Source organism: Carettochelys insculpta, chromosome 4 (genome assembly GCF_033958435.1).
Source record: "Carettochelys insculpta isolate YL-2023 chromosome 4, ASM3395843v1, whole genome shotgun sequence".
In the NCBI taxonomy this organism is placed as follows: domain Eukaryota; kingdom Metazoa; phylum Chordata; order Testudines; family Carettochelyidae; genus Carettochelys; species Carettochelys insculpta.
In genome coordinates this window covers 102,651,248-102,674,476 of record NC_134140.1, presented here as the reverse complement: position 1 = coordinate 102,674,476, position 23,229 = coordinate 102,651,248, and the positions used below count along the sequence as shown (strand labels likewise).

At 46.4% G+C, this 23,229-nt stretch overlaps 1 protein-coding gene and 1 long non-coding RNA gene across 4 annotated transcripts in view; both read left to right on the top strand.

The window, feature by feature from the left end:
- Positions 1 to 4,854, top strand: part of USP53 (ubiquitin specific peptidase 53) — a 60,288-nt gene extending 55,434 nt beyond the window's left edge. For both annotated transcript variants that reach the window (XM_074993394.1, XM_074993393.1), the window contains one exon: positions 924 to 4,854. In XM_074993394.1, the coding sequence (XP_074849495.1) occupies positions 924 to 1,896 (973 nt within the window). In that variant the 3' untranslated portion in view covers positions 1,897 to 4,854. The remainder of the gene's footprint in view (positions 1 to 923) is intronic.
- A 14,765-nt stretch (positions 4,855 to 19,619) lies between these two features.
- Positions 19,620 to 23,229, top strand: part of LOC142012696 (uncharacterized) — a 61,368-nt gene continuing 57,758 nt past the window's right edge. For both annotated transcript variants that reach the window (XR_012645427.1, XR_012645426.1), the window contains exon 1: positions 19,620 to 19,995. This is a non-coding gene — a long non-coding RNA (uncharacterized LOC142012696). The remainder of the gene's footprint in view (positions 19,996 to 23,229) is intronic.

Below are 23,229 nucleotides of genomic sequence, written 5' to 3'. Positions count from 1 at the left end.
TCAAATGCAATGTCTATGTGGAACTCCATTTGTTAACCAGGAGATTATATATATACGTCCACATGCTTTTTAAATCTAGCCTTCAGCCATTCAATTTTGTACTTAGTGTATCGGAATTACTTGGCTGATAAATTTACTTTATGAAAAGACGTGAAAACCTGATTGTTCTAAAGGGTCAGACACAACTAAATTTGTCAGATTTTTAAGAGGGTGTAGGTGCCTGAAAATTTCATATAAGCACCAAATTAGCATTTAATAATCTGTCCCTTAATCTTGTTTAACAAGTTTAAGTAGGTCAGGAATTTAAAGTGATCTAATTTGTGCATCCATACAACAAATAACAATTTGTCAAACTGTAATTAAAAAAACCAGGTAGCAATTTCCTAAACACCTAGATCTGTCTTTCTGCAGTAATATGTACCCCCAGCTCCATCTTAAGTCTTTGGGAGCTGCAGGTGCCTACCTTCACGAAACATTGGGACATGGAGTGTTAAATTGGGCACCCAAAAGTACTGGACGTTTTTTCAGATATTTTGATATTCTTGACTTGCTTAGATGTTGATGTGATAGGTCTGGATTCTTTTCTTGGTCTTAACTCCATCTTTAGTAAGATTTCTCTTGCCTTCAAATTTCTTCTGGAAGAAAATCTGCAGTAATTTGATAGACCTGTGAGCAAAATGAGTATTTGTTGAATAATTCTCTAAATCCCCCAGTCATATCAAGGGTAAAAGATATTTAAACAGTGTCTCTAATATCACTCTAAATATCACTCCAATATCACTCTTAAAAAAAGAAAAAAAAATTCATAGTACTTTGGATGTAAGGGTGTGTTGCATGCTTAAAAAAATCTAAATGGTTGTGAGACGGAATCTCTTGTGACTGGTCCACAAATACCTGTGAAAGTTTGTTTGTTTATATTTCAGAGCAGAGCTACCAGAAAGAAAAATGTTCCCTTCATCAACTCTACAGCCCAATTTTAAGGACCATGTTAAGAGAGAAACAAAGATGAGCAACTTAAATGAACAGAGCTCAGAGTGGCTTACTCCTGATAAATTTGAGAAGATTAGTATACCAGTGAACAGTGCTGACCACTCAGTCCATGCTTACACTGCTGAACACTTATTTGTGTGTGGCAAGAGAGTGAACAACAATGAATTTCTCTCATCTCATCTGCAGCCTTCTCATACAAGAACTCTTGGATCAAAGTCAGGGCTCACAACTTCAGTCCAACAGAATCTGCCAGAACAGTCCCACATTGATCTGTCCTCATCTGGTAGGACTAATAATCTTCAGATTCCAGAAGTAATTTACCAAAATCTTCCACCTCCTTTACCACCAAAGAAGTATACGCTGAATGTATTCCTAGGATCAAAAAATGAATCCACAGCTGCTGTAAAATTGTCAGAAGTGTTGCAGAGGAATCTTTCACGTTTTGAAAGGCAAACTACATCTACTGCTTCAAAATCTGCATCAGAAGGTACATTTACAAATGAAGAAAGGTTTAAAGAAACATTTCAAGGGAATGAGCACACAGTTCACAAACTGGATTCAGCGCCTAGCTCATCAGCTAATGACTTCCGCACTGTATCTGGCAGTATATTTAATAAAGGATCTCAGCACACAGGACCAAGTGCTAGCTCTCCTGATGCAAATGATAGCGTATCTCTAACAACCTATTTTTCAGTGGATAGCTGCATGACAGATACGTACAGGATGAAATACCACCAGCGACCCAAACTGTATTTTGCAGACAGTGGTGGCTTCCATAAAGATAAGCATCCACCACCAGCTGGAACTGAACTGGGCACTGAATGCCATGGCATTCTTGATTCTAGTTATCCCACATCTGAACACAGATACAAACCTAGCACAGAAGGCATACATTGCAATAGGTAGATTGTTAAATTGGTTTTCTTCTGCATTTCAGAGTCTACTTATGGGTAGGAGGCATAGACCTTCTCAGTGTGGTGAGAGGTATGCAAAACTCAAAATTTGTTTCTTACCAACAGAAGTTGAACCAATAGAAGATGTTACCTCACCCATTTATTTTCTAAGATCCTAGGACTGACATAGCTGCAACACTGCATACTTTGGCATCTTGCTGGCCGTGCTTTTAAGAATGGCTGATTAATTTTGCAAATCTGGGTGAGCAGGGGAAAGGTGCTAAGATTTTGGCCCTATATTCACAAATTTCTCATTTTTCTTGCCTTAATGATGTTACCTCTGTGATAATACAAGCTTATTCACCAAGTCTGTTACAAATGGTCCTTTTTAAAAGTGTGTGCTTTTAATTAATAACTAGAATAATCAGTGTATGAAAAATACAATTTGTTCGTTTTAGTGGAGAACTTAATACGCTTAGTGCCCACAGACAGAGAAGATATAAATTAACCTGTAATCCTTTTAAACCAGCTGGAACGATATTCATGAGTACAGTCCAATACATAATATAGTACATTAGTCAGAATGGTAACTACTTTATGGAACCATTTTTCCTAGTGAATAACAGTAGGTGTTACCTATTTCTTCATCTGACTTCCACGACAGTCTAACTTAATTTCCTTTATCCTGTAAGTGTCTTTTAATGCAAGCTTCCCCTGAGAATTTCCAATTTTAGTACTCAAGATGCCTTAATGAACAACTTCACACATTACTTGAGGTCTACGTGAACGTCAAACAGAACAAGTGATTTGAGATTTTTAATTCACTCTCAAAATCCAGTTCCATTATTGTGCATTTTTAAAATCCAACTGTTAAGGAACAAACTTAAATTGTAGTCAGTGTTCCGCAAAGAAAGCTGTGATACTTCAACTTATTACTGCAATTTAATTTAGGTGTGAAGTTACAAATTAAGTCCTCTGCAATGTGCTGTAATAGGATATGAAGTTGTCATATGTAACTGTAACAGATTAAGAAACACTACCTTTATACAAGACCTTATTCTTCACATCAGATTGAGTTTGCCTAGTGCTGCAAAAATCAACCACGCTATGTCCAACTGTCGCTCTTTTCACGTCCTTCTTCAAAATACATCACTGTGCCACTCACAAATCTGATCAAACTTACAGGATCAGTTACTCTGATATACTGTTACAGAACTTTTTGTTCCCCGCTAGCAGTCTCGCACTCAAACACAGCTAGACAGTGTTTAGCAAATGTGTAAATCTACATCTCCGTTGGACAGTCTTTTAATTGAACCTGTACCCCTTAGAGAAGCTCAGAATTCAGCTTCAGTGGTATCTAAATGCTTTGTACCATTGATTCTTATTGAAATTATGTAACTTGTAATAATATAAAACTACCAAATCAGGAGTGTGTGAAATGAGTAGTTGAAACTCACAGCTTTCTTAAATTTTAAAGCAAAATGCTTAGATTTTTTTAAATTGGGAGGTACTAGTTACAGATAAGTGTAAATGCCTTTTAGTTCAGGGCTTAATGTTATATATGTTGTGCTTGCCCTGTGGTTAAACAATTGCAAATGTGTTATGTACATTATGCAAATTAGTGCTCCAGCCAAATTGCAAAAATCATGTGTATTAATTATCCAGGGAAAAACCAGAAGCTGTGGTTACTTTGCCACTGTCTTAATATGAATTCAACCTAAGATTTGTAATTTAAAATAAACATGACTGACAGCAGACCAAATATGTCAAACCATCCCCTTTCCAGTCAGTAGCATTTAAAAGAATAACCTCTGGAAGTGGTACTGTTGCATCTAAAGCAAATACATTCAATGTGTATGGAGATGAATTCAATGAAATTATACTTGCTGAAAATCTTTACATTCTATATAGAGGATAAATTAGATAGGGAGAAGGAACTTGATTTAAAAATATTTGAATGTTTGGAAGCATGGAAGATTCCCCATGTTAATCTTTGTTTTGTTTTTTAATTTAATCTTAATCTGTACCAGATAGGATTTAATACACACAGCTACTTAATTAAAAAGGCATCTTTTAAAAACTTCATAGTACTAGAACTTGTGAAGCTTTTCGAGAAATCTTGTATTTGAAATTGCAGTATTTTAATGTAGGAGCAGCACAATTGAATGTTGATACTATGTAAATATAAACTGTAAATGTTGTTCATATTTCTTTGCAAAGGAACAATGTAAAGGCTGATTATTAACAAAAAAGTGAATTCAGTTTCCAGAAAGCTGAGTGAAATTGGTAGGTGTATTCAAGAATGGCTACTTACGTTCTTCCAGGGGAGTCCTCAAATGCAACCATCTTCACTGAAATCCTTCAGATAACTTTGGCGTTTCCTTGCTTTGCTCGATGCAGTCTTTCCAGGCAAAACCTTTTGTATATGACTTGTTTACCAGATAAGTTGTATGTGCACTATATATATAATTAACTGACACACTCAGTTTTTATATTTGCTCCACAGACCCGATGTTTAATATTTAATGTGTAACCTGCCATTGATTTAGCTAGAGTGCCTATTTATTTTTTTACAAATGTCCTCTTCTGGTTATAGATTTGTATAACAGACATTTTGTAATGTTTAAATGCATTTAACAGGTATTGTAATTAATATTTTTCAGTCTTTAGAATTTTATTTTCATGCAAAGTTGCATATTTTCTGCTTGTTCAGATCATTAGATAAACTAATTTTCTGACTGCTACTTCTGTTCTCTATTTTACAAACATAGTTTAAAACAGTATACATGCATTTTGTTTCACCAATCAACTATTTCCAAATCAGATTTGTTCTTGGATGACACAATACACTCCTCCCTCGCTATACAAGTACAATTGGTTCCCAACTTTCTGCTTGTAGGCAGAAACTCGTAAGAGGGACACTAAATTCCTGTTAAATTATATGTAGAATTCTGATTGGTTCCTTTGGCTCCTAATTTGGGGAAGGAAGGGCAGTGGGTGGTGCTGCTTTTGAAAGGTGAGTGAACCTTGGGTTGGGGAGGATTAAAGGTTGAGGGTAGTTTGGGGCTGTGAGTAGGAGGGAGGGTTAAAATCTGGTGGTGGGGGGGTTGAAGCTGCCACGTTTTGGGGCCAGTGGAGGGGTGGGATCAGACTGTGGGGCCACAGGGGGTCAGGCTGCAGGGGTTATAGGTGGCGGAGGGGGGTCTGGCCAGCGGCAGGGTGGGATGTTTGGCTGTGGGGGTTACAGGTAGTGGGGCCTGCAGGGGGGTAGGGGGGATGTTCCAGGCTGTGGGGCCAGAAAGGGGTCTGGCTGCTGCAGTTTAGGGCTGCTGGGGGGGGAGGGTCAAGTGGCAGTGGGGTCTGTCTGTGGAGCTGGCAGGGGTGTCAGGCTGCTGCATTTGGGGGTGGGGGAGGTGGTCACGCTGCAGGGCCAGCAGGGTGTCTGTCTGCAGTGGGTTGGGGCTGGCGGGGGGAAGGGGCGTTAGACAAGGGGGTTGGAGCCACAGGGAGGAGGGTAAGGCTTGTATTAGCAGGGTGGAGCTCACTTGTAGAGTGAACTACGGTAGATAAATATGTCCCCCATTTAAGCGAGTACTCATAACTAAAGTACTCATTTGATGAGGGATGAGTATGATTGATGGTGCTTGAGTAGTTTGAGCAGTCTAACTTGAACAGTGGTGCTCACATTCACTGAAATAAATGGGAAAACCTTATTTTAAAAAAAAACTCCTCACTTATTTAATATAGAGCATAGACTCTGAAGTTTCTAGATCTCTCTATTGAAGCTAATGACAACTGAACAGTCAGTGTTGTATGAGCAAGAGGTGTGAAATTTGCTTCTTCGAGTGTCCCCGTGGGTGCTCCACGTTAGGTGTCGGGCTCGCCCCGGTGCCACAGGTTGGATCTTCCAAGCAGTTTCTGCCGGACCGCGCATGCGCCGGTGCGCGCCGCTCCCTTGCGCGCTCCCGGCCACGTGCGAGATCCGGTCCCCGCCAGTTCCTCTTTAACCGCCATCGGCTGCAGACAGAATCCGCTCAGGCTACGGCCAGAGTTAGCGTATTTAATGTTTTTAATTGTGTTAAAGTTTCTTCAGTCTTAGATTAAGTTAGTCGGCTGTTGTTTTCAAAAAAAAAACAAAGAAAGGAAAGGAATTCAAAGCTTCCAATCCTAGTAACAAGCGGAGCACCGGAGGCCAGGAGCCTAGGGCCATTAGTCCTCCTGCCACGGCAGGCTTTATCTGAGAGGGGAACAAGCACAGAGAAGGTGCTAAGTACCCTATTAACAACTCAAAGACTCACCACAATGTCCTCTTCAGGATTCAAGAAGTGTGAGTCATGCCGCGATGCCAGCGTCTGATGGGCACAGTCAGTGCATAAGGTGCTTGGGGGAATCCCATGTCACTCAGAAATGTTCCTTCTGTGCCAAGTTAACAGCCAGAGCAAGGAAGGACAGGGAAATGCGGCTGAAAATGCTGCTGTTCGACAAGGCCCTCCAGCCAGACGTGCCAGAGCAGCTGCAGCAGGAGGGACCTCCGGGGCCCATAAAAGGAAAGCCGCGTCCCTAACCCCATCAGCGCAAAAACGGAGGAAAATCTCTCCAACCCGATCCCTGCCGGCAGCAACAGCGAGCGGGACGGGTGGAGCGCACCGCCCCCAGCCGCAGCTACAGCTGATCGGCGGCGGCGCAGAGACGCAGGTGGCGGAGGTTCAGCCTCCGATGATCAAACAGCCGCCCCGCACCGAGGGCAGGGCGGCGGCCAAGCAAGCGCCGGAACCGGTGGCACTGCAAACAGCGGCACCGACCCCCGGGGAACCAGCGGCACAGAGCGCACAGGCACACGGCCTGCAGGCACTGGGGGAGACTGTCCGCGCAGCACCGCTGAGGAGCGTGCCGAGCGCGGTGCAGACTACGGGGCTGAGATCCCCGACGCGTCAGGGGGCGGAACCACCCCCACAGGGGAGGGGAAAGGCAGCACAGAAAACACGGCACTACAGTCCCTCTCCATACAGGGCTGCAGAGCTGCTTTCTCTGAGCCCTCTGCTCGTGCTGCGGACTCCAACGAGAAGGCAGGGGTCACCCCTAGCCTATCCGGAGCCCCCATCTCCATTTCTACAGCCAGCCTCCCCATGGCTTGGACCAGCTTCGCCCTTCTTGGGCTTCGAGCCACTTGAGTACTCATCACAGATCGGTCTCCCCAGCGTCCCAGGTCTCCAGAAGATCTCGCTCCCCCAGACGTAGGGGGTATGCACCAAGGGAGTGGTCCAGGTCACCATCCCAGGAGCAGTGCCCATGTTGCCATGGTCGCCCCTATCATGCGGGGCACAGACACCATAGGCATACTACCAGGGACAGATCCCTACAGAAGGTTCCGTATCCCCGAGGGCAATCGCGAACGGGGACAGAGACTCATATCTCAGGGGGAGTTGGTTCTGGAACCCTGGGATTTTCCCTCGCAAGCTTCTAGCGAGCGGATGTACCACCGTCAACAGGACGCGGAGGGGTCCAGAGAGGCGTACCCTAGCGGTTCCTCGTTGTCCTCCCCGGATGAGGCTACGGCCCCGGGGGACGTCCATCCTCCGGACGATCTCAAACAGTTCCAAGAGCTGTTTAAAAGGGTGGCCTTCATGCAAGGCATCCAGACAGCAGAGGTGCAAGAGAAGCACCATAAGCTCCTTAAAAATCTGAGATCTCCGGCCTCCTCTAAAATAGCCATACCGCTTGACGAAGCAATCTTGGAGTCCACCACCACGATATGGCAGACCCCTGCGACTATTCCGCCTGTCCACAAGAGAGCGGACAAGAAATACTTCGTGCCGGCGAAGGGCATAGAGTTCCTATTCAGCCACCCGCAACCAAATTCTCTGGTGGTAGAATCATCTCAACAGAGATCAAAAACGTCTCAGTTCAAAACAGGGGGAACGGACAAAGATGCCAAGAAACTAGAGCTGTTCGGCAGAAAGGTCTACTCCTCCTCCAGCCTACTGTTGAGAATGGTGAATTACGCAGCACATCTAGCGAACCACAATTTCTACAACTACTCTAGCTTAACCTCCCTCATGGACTCGCTTCCAAAGGACAAGAAGCCGGTGCTCAAGGCTATCGTGCAAGAAGGCTATGCGGCCTCGAGGACGGGAGTTCAGATCGCCCTAGTCGTAGCGGATATGGCAGCACGCTCAACAGCTACGGCAGTAGTCATGAGCAGGGAGTCCTGGCTCCAGACATCGGGTATCCCGAGGGATATGCAGGCGAAGATCGTTGATCTCCCCTTTTGACACGCAGAAGCTGTTTGCAGTACCAACCACAGCGTCCCCAGTACCACAGGGGCTACAAGCAAGGGCGACACCAACAGTACAGAACTCCCAGGCAACGTTCTCAACAGAGCCGTGCTTCCTCGGGGCAGGGCCAAAGGCCACAAGTTTAACACACAGATCGAGGGCTGCACTATCGCTACCATCGCGCAATGTCATCTGAAGCTACTGTTCCACCATCGCCTCCGACCATTCTACGACCAATGGCAAAAGATCACCACAGACAAATGCGTACTGGAGATCATGGCCATGGGTTACACGATTCCCTTTCAGTTGCTCCCACCGCCACGACCTCCACCCAGACGCCACCTAAAGGACGCCTCCCACGAAGTGAGACTCAAGCAGGAGGTAGGCCATCTTATGCTTATAGGGGCAGCGGAAAGAGTGCCGGAGCAACTCCGAGGGAAAGGGTTCTACTCAAGATACTTCCTCACAGAGAAAAAGACAGGAGGCTGGAGGCCCAGCCTAGATCTTCGAGGCCTCAACTGGTACTTGCGCAAGCAACGCTTTCGGATGATCACAGTCGCCTCTATACTTATGGCACTGGACGATGGAGATTGGTTCGCAGCCCTCGACTTACAAGACGCGTATTTCCACATAACTATTCACCCGGCTCACAGGCGTTTTCTCCGGGTTATGGTAGGCAAAGAACATTTTCAGTACAAGGTTCTGCCGTTCGGCCTCTCCTCGGCCCCCAGAGTCTTCACCAAGACCTTGGCAGTAGTGTCAGCCTACCTGCACAGACAGGGGGTGTTTACATTCCCATATCTGGAGGGAAAAAAAAAAAAAGACTGCCTACTGAAAGGGGCCTCGAAGGAGGAGGTACTTCGCATGATACGCGTCACAGCAGACACGTTCTCTTCGCTGGGCCTGGTCATCAATCTGGCAAAATCAAAGATAGACCCCGCACAGGACATAGAGTTTATAGGGGCACGTATAAATTCCATCTCAGCAAGGGTTTATCTACTAGATGCTGGCTTTCGCACCATTGGTTCCCTCATGCAAGTCATCACCTTCAGCCCTACGGTGCTGGTTCTGACGTGCTTACAGCTGCTGGGCCACATGGCAGCAGCAACGTTTGTGGTACAGAATGCCCGATTGCATAGGCGCAGCATGCAGCACTGGCTGGCGAGCATCTACAGACCGGCAGCACACACTGTCCACAGGGTGGTGTCGCCCACGACAGAGGTGTGCAGATCCCTGCAATGGTGGGTGAACCCCAAGACCATGCTAACAGGGGTGCCCTTTCACCAACCACAAATATCTGTTTTTCTCACTACCGACACCTCCCACATAGGGTGGGGAGCACACATGGGCGAAAAGGTGACGCAAAGACTGTGGTCCTCCATGGAACAGTCACTGCACATAAATATACTGGAGCTCAGAGCAGTGTTCAATGCCTGCAAACACTTTTGAGACCACATACAAGGCAAGTAGTCGGGATCAGTACAGACAATACCTCCACCATGTTTTATATAAATTGACAAGGAGGAGCTCGGTCCCGTGCCTTATGTGCAGAAGCAGTCCGATTGTGGAACTGGTGCATCGCCAACAATATAACCTTGAAAGCCTCGTATTTACCAGGTGCTCACAATGTGAAGGCAGACCAGCTGAGCAGGCGCTTCACACTTGCACACGAGTGGCAGATCCGTTCCGATCTGCTACGACCAATTTTTCACGCATGGGGTTTTCCCCAGGTAGACCTGTTTGCCACTCAACACAAGAAGAAGTGCCCACAATATGGCTCCAGGGCAGGACTGGGACGGGGGCCACTGGGGGACGCATTCGCGATCTTGTGGAGGGGCCCCCTGCTCTACGCCTTTACTCCCACAGTGTTTATCCACAAAATCTTGCAGAAAGCCAGGAGAGAGAGAGCCCGAATGATCCTAGTAGTCCCAAACTGGGATCGACAGCAATGGTTTCCCTTACTCCTGCGCATGTCGGACTGTCCACTGATGCCCCTCCCGGTGGCGCCGGATCTGCTCACGCAGCCCAGGGGTCCATAGGGCATCCACACCCCCGAGGCCTGCGACTGCAAGCATGGTTAATCCATGGCTCAGCTCCCTAGAGAGCACGCGTACGGAGGGAGTACAACAAGTCCTAGAAAGTAGCAGGAGGACTTCCACCAGGAAGCCCTATAAGCAAAAATGGACTCGATTCACTGCATGGTGTTCTACCAAGCAATTAGCCCCCCTTGCTGCGCATATACCTGTAATACTAGAGTATTTACTGGACCTCAAGAGAGGCGGACTCTCCCTATCCTCGTTGAAGGGTCCACCTTGCTGCTATATCGGCTTTCAGACATGAAGAGGAAAGGCACACCGTGTTTGCCCATCCCATGGTTATCAGGTTCCTCAAAGGGCTGGTAAACCTATACCCCCCTCGGAAACCGCTTCCACCTCCGTGGAGCTTGGACCTGGTGCTTAATGCGCTAACGGGACCATAGTTTGAACCCTTAGCCACGGTTTCCCTCCATCTCCTTACGATAAAGAAGACCTTCCTTCTTGCAATCACGTCAGCTCGCAGGGTGAGCGAGCTTGCGGCAGTCATGGCAACGCCACCCTGCACAGTAATTTCCAAGGAGGCAGTAACCTTACAGCTGCATCCAGCCTTTGTTCCCAAAGTTTCTTCAGAGTTTCGTATTGACGAACCTATAGTTTTACCCTCGTTATCCAAAGCCTCATAACTCCAACAAAGAGGCGTGCCTACACCTCCTGGATGTGAGGAGGGCGCTGGCTTTCTATATAGACAGGACTAAGTCCTTCTGGAAAACGGATAGACTCCTAGTCTCTCTCGCTCCCAAATCAAAAGAAGGTCTCTCTTCGCAGAGAATCTCGAAGCACATCGTATCCTGCATAAAAATGTGCTACGAACTCAAAAAGACTCCTTTACTGGCCACACCCAGGGCTCACTCCACTAGGGCGGTGGCGGCATCAACAGCCTTTTTCAAGGGCGTTGTGCTAAAAGACATCTGCAGAGCGGCGACATGGTCATCCTATGACACCTTCGCCAAGCATTATGCCCTACACAGGGTATTCCAAGAGGATACCCGTCTCTCGACAGTGGTCCTCTCGGGGACAAGCTGTACATGATCCGATTACCCATCTCCTATTTTGGGTTACTGCTGGATAGTCACCTAACGTGGAGCACCCACGGGGACACTCGAAGAAGAAAGAGAAGTTACTCACCATAGTAACGGTGGTTCTTCGAGATGTGTCCCCGTGGGTGCTCCACCACCTGCCCATCCTCCCTGCTTCGGATCCCCATTTAGTGTTCTGCAGGAGCATCCGAGGCGGTTGGTCAAGGAATTGGCGGGGACCGGATCGCGCATGTGGCCGGGAGTGCGCAAGGGAGCGGCGCGCACCGGCGCATGTGCGGTCCGGCAGAAACTGCTCGGAAGATCCGATCTGCGGCGCCGGGGCGAGCCCAACACCTAATGTGGAACACCCACTAGGACACATCTCGAAGAACCACCATTACTACGGTGAGTAACTTCTCTTTTCTGCTAGTTGCCTGCCTGATGGCTTGCAAGCTTTTAAATGCAATCTCTATTCTTCCCTCTCAGTGGTTCCCAGCCGTTTCCAGAGGGGGACCCATTTTGACAATTCAGAAAGAGTGGGTGATCCAAGTAATTCGAAAATGGGGTGGAGGGAGAGCAGAGCCCTAACTAGCTAATTTTGCACCTGAGGCAAGAATATAAAATTATGGCCCCTAATATTTATATATTCATAATAGGTATTTCATAGAAAAGGGAAAAGTAGTAAATGTAGTGTTATTATAGTCAGAGCTGTGGTGGTGGAAAGATACTCATCCCCAAACTGCTCCCCCTGGCTTAAAACCTCATGGGCAGGGTCATGGGAGTCACACCAGCTGGGAGTCACTCAGGGTTTGCAGAGGGCAAGAGGAGTCACTTGTGGGAGACACCCTTAGTCGTCTTCAGCCCAAGGGCTGCACAGGGCTAGGAGTCACTCACAGGCTGGAGGGAGCTAAGGGAGGTACCAGGGACCCCTGCACCTGGGAAGTGGGCTAGGGCACAGACTGCTGGAACCTGGCTGGGGTTGAGGGGTCCCCATCTCCTGCAGAGGCTGGAAGCCAGAGAGTTGATCAGCTCTGCCCTCTCTCCTTCCCAACTTCAGACTCAGGCTCCCCCCCTTACCTGAGCTGGGTGTTGCTCCTCAAGTATGCAGTTCTCTGCCCTGCAGTTGAAATGGTTCTCAATGTAATTGACTGGCTTAAGGGCCTGACAGCTGTTAATCCAATTAAGTTGAGAACCACTTCAGGAGTGTGAATGGTTTCTTAATAGCCACCCATGGAGCTGCCCTATCCAGCCCAGCTCAGCTGTGATCCTTTTGAAATGTAATTGCAACCTATTTAGGTTCCAACCCAGAGGTTGGGAAACCCTGCTCTCGCTCGCTCGCTCTCTCTTTTCCTGAGACAAATCCTGAAATTAGTTCTTGGCCACTTTTTAAAGATGACCAGTAGCATGCTACTGCATTTCAGACAGGGCTCAAAAGTAAGGTTGTTCTTTTCTGTTCATCTTTACAGTACACAAGCAAGAAACACTTATGTAAAACTTTCATGCATGAAGACATCTGCTTTGGCTGACATCTAGCTGTACAGCTTCTGGTGACACCAAGGCCTTGTTTTCACTTACTGGCCCTGTGTGTATTTAAACTATGCCAATAGTGTAGTTAAAATAGACATTCACTGCAGTGTCTGTGTGCAATAAGACTGTCAAGGGTTACTCTCCTGTCAACACTGGCTACTCATCTTGGGAGGATACCAGCATTGACAACAGCAAGCTTGGTGATCAGGTTTACGGCAGACAACAAATCCATGGCTGATGGATAGACTGCTGCAATGCCAGTCCACCATGTAATGTGGATATGGTTTTACATGTAATCTAATGCATAATCCAATGCTTCAGCTCAACTTTAACTAATCTCCTATATATGGATGAACAAGGTTTAGTGGCCAACATCAGCCAATTTTACTTGAGGGTTTTCTATAACAGAACCTAGTAGTTTTGTGCCCTGGACCATGCCTGTAGGTACTCTTTGAAGTTTTGTTGTCAAAAACAGTTCTAACAGCTGAGCTGTAGTTACCATTTTTTTCCTTCCTTATGTTATTTCTATCCATCCTAGTTCACTTGAACTTGAAGGAAGTAGCCACAGAGGGCCCCTTGTCTGTTTCCTTCACTCCTCCTGTGAGTCCTCTTCAGTCCTCATGCTCTCTTAAAGCATCAGTGATCCTGCAACACTTAATTATTGCAAATAGATCATAGGCATCACATTCATTGGGTGAAAAAGGCAAATGCATATTTATTGGGGATCTGGAACAATTTCACTGAGGGTAAGGCAAGAACATGTTCCCCATGAACAAACAGGTGCACTAGTACACAAACTACAGAGCAGCAGCACAGGTTTGGGATAATTCTGCAAGTACAAACTACTGAGGCTCTTGGTATGGAGCTAGAGGCTAGTATAGGATTCAGAATCCTTGAGCCTATGCATTTTACTCCCCTGCTCCAACAGACTGAATTCCTGGTTCATTCAGTCCACAGTTGGATGGTGCTCACTTAAATAAGCAACCACTAACCTCAACTGAAACCAAGCAACATCCTCATACAAGAATCTGTTTAGACCCCTTACAGCATGGGCTAGACAGCCACAAGTTCCACTTTTATTTCCTCAATTTCTTTAATCACTAATACACAAGAAATGAACAATCCATTTTACTACCATGAAAAATGGAATATTTTCAAATTTATGGAGCAATTTAACTTAAGGCACAATTTACACAGCACTGCAGTAAACCGGCTAAAGATGAGCCCGGGCCTCTTCAGTCAGTACATCTGTGAATGGATCAACATGTAGCGGTAGCACTCAGTGGCTTAACTGGTTTGAGAATCATTTTGAGTGGTTCTACTGCTTGCATAGGTCTTTCTCTTCCACAGTCTGCTTTCATAAGGTTCATCATCTTGAATAGGAACTGCCACTGAGGAATGGAAACAAATTATATTTTCTGTAGTATGAGGTTACCAAGAGGGAAGGAAATAAGCACAAGTTTACACTTCAAAAAACAAAACCCTCATTACAACACTGAAAAATTTTGCACCCTGAAGACCTTTGGCAGGTCAACGTTAACTCTCTCTGTAGATGGGGCTAGAGCTTCTGCCTTTGAGACTATATGCATATTGTAATCTGTTCCCTCAATGTAGGAAGCATCTACAGTATGATGCTGCTGTACTACAGATATACCCATAGACTAGATACCATTTTCCTCATTATAGTTGAATATATGGCTTAATTACCTTTGTAACAGGAATGCAGTGTTTGAGCTATAAAACTAATCAGAGTTTAATGTCTCTTTAAAAAAATTTTAACACCAGTATCAGTTAAATCCTGAGCTGTCAAGTAACAGTAACATTATTTGAAATTAAGTATCTAAAATTTACTATCAACAAGTGCTTTTGTCTACTTGCAATTTTTATAATTTTTCCCTGCTCATCTGCTTGAAAGTTCAAGTTTCAGAGTTCTAATTCTATTTTAATGTCTGCCATATTTGAACCCTAACAAATAAGACAAGAAAAAAAAGTAAATGGAAAAACCTGGAAAGAAGTTTTTCAATTCAAAAGCTTTTATATCTGAGGTATAAAGTGGTGAATAAACCAAAATTAACCATTACTTACTAACTCATCAGCACTTTGGTTGTGGAATGTACTTTATACTACTGGGCTTAGGTCACATCAAGTCTTACCAGAGCTCTGTTCAATATGACAGTTCCACACAGAAAGTGAAAGACTGCTTTTAAACCATTTGTGCTTCCTTGGGCCCTGCAAACAAATTAGCACAGACTTGAATCTGTTCTTTAATTTATACTACTCTTAAGAGCTGCCTAAAGAACTTTACACCAAGCAGAGGTTACAAAAGCATAGCACACTTCAGCCACACACTTTGTTCTGTCCTGCCACGTTCTAGAAAAAGAGCGAAGACAGAGTAGTGCCTACAGCTAGTAATGTCAGTCAGCTCACAGGCACATAGAGTTTGATGCCAGCATTCCCTTTGCAGAAGGAGTATTTTTCTATTGAAACAAAAGAGCAGTCAAGTAGCACTTTAAAGACTAGCAAAATAATTTATTAGGTGAGCTTTCGTGGGACAGACCCACTTCTTCAGACCATAGCCAGACCAGAACAGACTCAATATTTAAGGCACAGAGAACCAAAAACAGTAAGCAAGGAGAACAAATCAGGAAAAAAAAAAGTGATGAAAGTGAGCAAATCAGAGTGTGACTAGCACGGATCCCCCTCTGTGAGTATTCTTCTGTGCTTGCAACTTTCGGTACCAGTTGAAAAAGCCCTGCAAGATGGGGAAAAAAAATTAAATCCTCTCTCATCTTGCTTCGCTAATGAGAGTTAACACTCAACTTGAGGGCCTACTGTTACATAAAGATTAGTCACTTCCACCCCATGGAAATGAAGAGACAACTGCCACTTCTACTTTGGCATTTTATCATCTAGTCATGCAGGATCAAAGGGGTCTATACTCATTTTGGAAATCTGCGACTTATAAATTTCTGCATGCATCTTAAATCTAAAACAAAACTGGTATTTAAGCGAGACATAACCCGTTATCATTAGCAATGGACACCAATGCTGCTAGTGAGAGTCATTATATAGTAAACTCTTATCAAGCAGCCCTAAGCCCAGGAGGTTGCTGAATAGTCAAATAATTCTGAATGAGAGGTATACCTAGCAATGCTTAACACTAAAGAAAACCAAGATTAGATATTAAAACAAAATATGCAGAGTACTTTGTCAACAGCAGTTATTGTACAATGTAAACTTACTGTATTTGCTGTATTTATTTGTATCATGGAAAATGTAACTAAAATTTACTTATCAGCAACATGCCAGTTACCTGAGAGTTCCAGGTGATAGACTGCCACATATGAAAGAGTTTACTGTAGCCCTATTACTGATCCCTCTTGGGAAGTCAATGTATGCACTGAGCCTTTTGGGGCACTTTCCTATGTCGACAAAGCCATAGATAAGTAGAGACACTGTAGTTTCACTAGGCATCCTGTCACAGAAAAGGTCAAGTCTGGTAATCTGATGGGTATTTCGCCAGATGGAAACTGGATGACATTTTATTTGTGAAGGGATGGATAGTGGTAGATAAGTCTATATTCCACACAGAGACAGACACACGCTAGAAGAACAAAGATTGAAAAGATAAAGCAAGCTAGTTTTAAAATGCCAGAAGCAAAAGCAGCTTAGTTTAGAATCCTTGAGCCTATACGGTCTACTGCCTGGCCTCCACATAGGTATTTAGACAGCAGTTGCTATTTCAAGATTCAGAGGTATCCTGAAATAGCAACTCTGGGGCTTTTCCCAGTCCAGAGCGGGAGTAATGGAACCTTCAAAATAGGCCCTTATTTCAAACTTCAGTGTCATTTAGATGGCACCAAGTTCAAAAGAAGGTATCTCAAAATAATTTATGCAATTTGCGTTGTGCAAATTATTTCAAAATACAGCTGCAGTCTACACATAGCCATACTGAATTCCTGGTTCATTCAGTGCACAGGATGGCTGGTGATCACTTAAATGAGCATCTATTTCATATGTTCCCATTGTTCACAGTGCAGCCCCATGCCTTATTTCCTGTATTTTACTTTAATGACTTTATATTTTATGGGCTTTTCTTTGGTGCTTACTGCTATAGTGTCAGAATATTTTTTACGCACTGCTTATTCATCTTCATTAGGCATGTAAAATCCCATTTAAATGCCAGGTTTAACCAGTTAACTGATTTAATGGGTTGGGGAGGGGGGCTGGGAAGCCCACTCCAGCCCCCCTCCTCCCAGGGAAGGGCGGCTCCGACCAGGCTGGAGCCCTCACTTGTGATGCGCCAAGGATGGGGCTGTTCCAGCCTGGCTAGAGCCTCCCTTCCTGCAGCACTGCCTTGGGTGAGTTGCACGGCAGTGGTACCCTAGCCAAACTGAAGCAGCCTCAGCCCTGGCACATAGCAGATGGGGGTGCTTCAGCCTGGCCAAAGAAGCCTCTGCAGCAGGGGTCTCCTCTCTCGGCAGGCCAGCACACATGGGGCTACCCTAGGACAGCTGGAATGCCAAATGCAGCAGCCCTGTGGGGGCTAAAGCAACTCCCTGCACATGGTGGGCAGGGGCTACTCTAACCTATACTGGTTCACCTTTAACATCCCTACTCTTCATACCACTCCATGAATGAGAGGGAATTATCTCTGTTTTACAGATGAGGAATGGAAGCACGAACAGATTCAGGTAAAAGATCTACTAATTTTTGGAGTCCAATGAGAGATGCCTAGGAACTGTATCAGAGAGGTAGCTGAGTTAGTCTGTAGCTTCAAAAACAACAAGTCCTCCAGCATTTTATACAGGAACAGACAGGTTGGAGCATAAGCTTTTTGGGCAAAGACCTGCTTTGACTCAACCAACCAGGGACTGAACAGAGACTGGGAGTGGTTGGCCCCTTACCAAAGCAGTTTCTCCATTCTTGATGTTCACACCTCCACACTAGCAACTGACAAAGGGCCACACTCCCCCCCAAGTGACTTGATTTCTCCTCTCGATGTTCACAGCTCCATGTTAACTGCTGATAATGGGCCATATCCACATGACTGAATAGACCTTGTCAGCCCCCGTGTTCTGAACCAGCCCTACCTGTTGGGGGTGAGGGAGGATAGCTCCTCTCCCTCTCCCCAGCCACATCATTGCCCTCACATGGAAATTCCCCACCCCCAGCATTCCCATTGGCTGGGAATCATAGCCTGTGGGAGATCAAACACACCACAAGGTGTCACCTGTTCCCCACCACCAAATGGGAGCTGCCCCCAGTAAGCACCCCACATGGCCCTAGTCCTGAGTCCAATCCCACATCCTAAATCCTTCCCAGATGTGTCACACATTATCTCCACACTGGTGTACACAAAATTCATTTTGCACACGCTTAAAATATTAGAGGAAACCTTGGTTCAGAGAGCAGGAAAGGGCTCAGGGTTGGGGTGAATGAGGGCTCTAGTTGGGGCTGAAGATAAACTGTATGAGGTGCAGAAGGGGGTTCAGAGCTGGAGAGGAGAATTGGGGTTGTAGGGGGGAGAGACACTTTCCCCTTGTACATCAGCATTGTGTGCAACAACTCTGAGACCCAGCATGGGGCTTATTAGGTAGCCATATGGCCAGGCAGTTTATAGGAAACCTTGCACAAAGAGGGGATAGGGCTGAATTAAGATTGCACAGGCATTCTATAATCTGAGTGCTTGACTTTGCCACCTCAATAATGGTCTTTTAATGTAGCATGTGTCATTTCCTAGGTTTTACTTAACAAGAAAAGAAACAAAAATAGTATACAAATTCCATCCCAGCTCTCAGTTCTGGTGCCTGGACATGAACTCACAGTAGCCTGGGGCAGCCCAGAACTACAGCTGACAAGGAAATTCCTGTTCAGCTTAAGTATGTTAAGAGCCTTCACAATCCTTAGCCACAAGCTGCTATAAAGCCTCTACTGTGTGGGTACAAACTACAGTTTATTTATAATGCACGGGCATTTTCACGGGAATAATAAACGGCAGATCCCTGACACCAGCTGTCCCTGTCTAACGTTTGAGTCCCTGCTCCAAAACATGGACTTGTCCAGGAAGTAGCAGCCAGAATTAGATTTTAACCTGGGCAAAGCAAAACATACTGTTCTCGAGCCTCCTGCCCAGTAGCAGCTGGCCCCCTCCGCCTGCCCCCTTCCATGGAAAGCCAGCCTGAGGCAGCCAAGAGGCACTGAACGCAGCACCAATGCACGTTACTGACAGGAGCGCCTCCCAGCTAGGCGGGCCTGCCAGCCCTACCGGCCCGGGCCTGCTTCCCTCGCGGTCCTCAGCACTGGGCTGCCCGGAGGGGCGGGGAGCCAGGGGCTTTCACCGCGGGAGACAGACCGGGTAGCCGTGGCTAGGCCTCCGCGGGGCGTGCAGGCGCGGACAAGGGGAAGGGACGGAGCCGGGAATGACTCACCCGCGGCTCAGGGCAGCAGATAGACGAAGACGAGCAGCACCAGGTCGAAGAGGACGAAGAGCCACACGTCCAGCCAGTAGGACTGCCCGGAGAGCGACAGGGGGCAGGGGCAGCCGCCATTGGCGGCAGGCGCCTCTAGCTCCCGGCCTCGCTGCCGCTGCTCTGGCGCCGCCGGCTCCATCGGTCGCCGTCCGGATAGCTTCCGACTTCCGCCAACCAGCGCAGGTCGGAAGTGATACGGCGCCCTGGCGCATGCGCACCTGTCCGCTCAGAAGAAGGAGCGGCTCTGCACACCAATGGGAGCAACGGGGCGCAGTCGGCTCGCCTGGTCACGTGACAGCCCCCGGTTGGGCGGGGGTGGAGGGCTGCGCTCGCGACGCTCTGGGAGTCACGTAGCAAGCCCGAGCTTCCTGGCGGGGGTGGGGCCAGCGCGGGCCTCGCTCCGCCCCGGGGCGGGTTAGCAGACCGTGGTGTGCTCAGTGCCGCCTCCCCGTGCGTGTGGTCTGCTCTCTGCCCAGCGCCGCAGAGAACAGTTCCCCACAGCACCCCAGTGCTTCAGGTATGTGCTGGCTCAGAAAGCGCTGCTGGGAGGAGCGTGGCACATGCGTCTCTGGCCTGGGCTTGGGGGCGGCGTCGCTCCCTGCCTTCCCCCCAACGTTTTAATGGCTAGAAGAAGTGCTCTCCACGTCGCTCTGGGTGGCCCTCCGTGCATGCCTCCCCTCTTGCAGGCACCAGGTGCCCCTGCCTATGGAATCACTGCCAGACAGGTGAGTGGACAAACTCAGAGCTTGTGAGCATGAAATTACCTTTCGAATTGAAGCACAATCCAGGCTCCACCTCAAACCCGAAATACCTTTGCCCTGTCCCCTTTTCTGAGGCTTCATCCCCCCCACTTGCCCCATCCTCACTCACTGTCACCAGGCTGGGGCAAAGGGTTGGGATGCAGCCTGTGGTCTTGGGCCGAGGGTTTGGAGTGTGTGGGGGAGGGCCCCAGGCTAAGCCTGGGGCAGGGCGCTTGAGTGCAGGCGAGTTTCAGGGCTGGGGCAAGGGTTCAGGATCTGGCTTGGCACTGCTTACCTCTGCCAGCTCCCAGGTGGTGGCATAGTGGGGCTAAGGCAGGCTTGCTCCCATCGTAGTCTTTTGCCATTCCTGAAAGCAAACAGCATGTTCAGCAGCATCTCCTGGTGGGAGGAGGGACAAGTTGCTCTACATGCTGCCCACATCCAGAGATACTGCCCCTGCACCTCCCATTGGCCATGTCACATTAAATGGTGACTTGTACTGTGTTGTGCTATCTTACCTCCTAAAGCAGCTTAATTATTCCTTCTGTAGCCTGGGAGAAGGGATTTTAGAGCACTCATGGGCTTTAACCAAATATTACTGTTTGCAGATCAGAGCCAAACCATTAGCAGGGCAGCTGTTAATGCTTTTCACTCTAATACCAGGAAGCAAAGTATTGTTGTTTCAGAAATGGCTTTCTGCGTTATTCAGTGTAGCACTCCAGAAGGAAACAGTTTCCTAGCAAAACAGGTGATGTCATTTATTCTACTGAAATTATGAAAACAGGGAGAACTGCCATTGTCATGTACTGGCCACAGGACCCTTCGTTGCTGTTACAGATCCAGACTAACATGGCTACTCGTCCTATACTTGGCTTAAGTCTGTGATCATGTTGTCTTTTTGGCATTTGCTCTCAAAGGATGTAAATGTTTTTTCCGTGCTAGTGGGGATTCTCAATTAGCTCAAGTGCCAAGGACTTGGATTTTTGAAGCTAAAAGATGGGGGTGGGATATTTGATACCACACCTGATGAGCATATCTGGCTGAACTGTTCTACAAACTTTGTTACATAGTCTGCCATTAGTATTTATGGTATTAGAGATCGTGGGGGAGCCCTACTGGCCAAGCGTCCCTGCCTCACTCATGTCCTCCCCTTCCCTGCTCATGCTCCTCCCATCCTTTCCTTCTCCACCCCTTCCCCACTCATAACCTTCCTCTCCCATCCCTGCTCTGCCTTCGCTCCACCCCTTCTCTGTCCCCACCTGCTGCTTCCCCCAGAAGTGCCTCACCGCTTCCAGTGGGTTTGGGGGCAATCCCCTACCTCTCCTGGAAGGGTGCGGCCTAAGGGTACTGCTTTTGGTCTCTGTCAGTGCGGGGGAGGGGCAGGACTGCCCCCGTATTCATCGGAAGCAGAACAGTGCTCATGGTTAGTGCAGGTGATGTAACCCCTGTGTAATCCTCCACACATCACTTATATATGATACTTCATATTCTGTATCACTTATCTAAGGATTTCATGAATAAATCCAATGATACACAGTTTCCTTTCTCTGGTGGTCAGTAACAATAAAGTGGTGTTCCTAAGCAATCACACCTTTACCTGACAACACTTGTCGAAGCACATTCCAAACAAGTCAAAGCAAACAGGGTCCTGTAGCCTAATGGTAATATTCTGCCCTGCCATGTAGTAGATACTTACATTACAGTGCTGGGTGTGATAGAAATACTTTTGTCAGTAGGAGAGCTCTGTGAGGCTCGGAAGGTTGTCTTTTTCACCAACAGAAGTTGAATCTAATGAAAGTTATTACCTCAACTACCTTGGGCCTGTAGATCAGTAGAGTACGTGCATTGAAGTTCTATTGCCTTTCTCCTACTTACCCAGAAAGTTCTGGGTTGCAGAGTTAGCATGCTCCATTTAAAGAGAAAAAAACAGATACATCACAAAGCTTGGTATCTGTCTATAAGTGAAGACAGCGTTCATAGCCTCAAAATAGTTCGGTCTTAATCCTTAAAAATTTGGAGGTCTGCTACTCAGTTCAGACTTTTATAGCAGTGCTTTTTAAACTTTTTGAGACCATGGAACACCAAACAATTATTTTTTTTTATGCAGAACACCTTTGAACATTTTTGAAGAACATGCTTTGTTGGGCAAAAGTCGTCATGGTTTCTGTAGAGGGAAGTCGTGTCTTACAAATCTATTAGAGTTCTTTGAAGGGGTTAACAAATATGCAGACGGGGGGATCCAGTGGACATAATATACTTAGATTTCCAGAAAGCCTTTGACAAGGTCCCTCACCAAAGGCTCTTATGTAAATTAGGTGGTCGTGGGATAGGAGGAAAGATCCTTTCATGGATTGGAGACTGGTTAAAAGACAGGGAACAAAGGGTTGGAATAAATAGTAAATTTTCACAATGGAGGGGGGTAACTAGTGGTGTTCCCCAAGGGTCAGTCCTGGGACCAATCCTGTTCAATTTGTTCATCAATGATCTAGAGAAAGGGGTAAGCAGTGAGGTGGCAAAGTTTGCAGATGATACCAAGCTGTTCAGGATAGTCAAAACCAAAGTAGATTGTGAAGAACTTCAAAAAGATCTCAGCAAACTGAGTGATTGGGCAGCAAAATGGCAAATGAAATTTAATGCGGGTAAGTGTAAGGTAGTGCACATTGGGAAAAAATAACCCCAATTATACATACAAGGTGATGGGGCCAAATTTAGATACAACAGATCAGGAAAGGGATCTTGGAATTATAGTGGATAGTTCTCTGACAACATCCATGCACTGTGCAGCGGCAGTCAGTAAAGCAAATAGGATGTTAGGAATTATTAAAAAAGGGATAGAAAATAAGATAAAGAATATCATACTTCCCCTATATAAAACTATGGTACGCCCACATCTTGAGTACTGCATGCAGATGTGGTCTCCTCACCTCAAAAAAGATATACTGGCATTAGAAAAAGTTCAGAAAAGGGCAACTAAAATGATTAAGGGTTTGGAAAGGCTCCCATATGAGGAGAGGCTAGAGAGACTGGGACTTTTCAGTCTAGAAAAGAGGAGATTGAGGGGCGATATGATAGAGGCATATAAAATCATGAATAGTGTGGAGAAAATGAATATTGAAAAGTTATTTACTTGTTCCCATAATATAAGAACTAGAGGACACCAAATGAAATTAATGGGTAGTAGGTTCAAAACTGATAAAAGAGAATTTTTCTTCACACAGC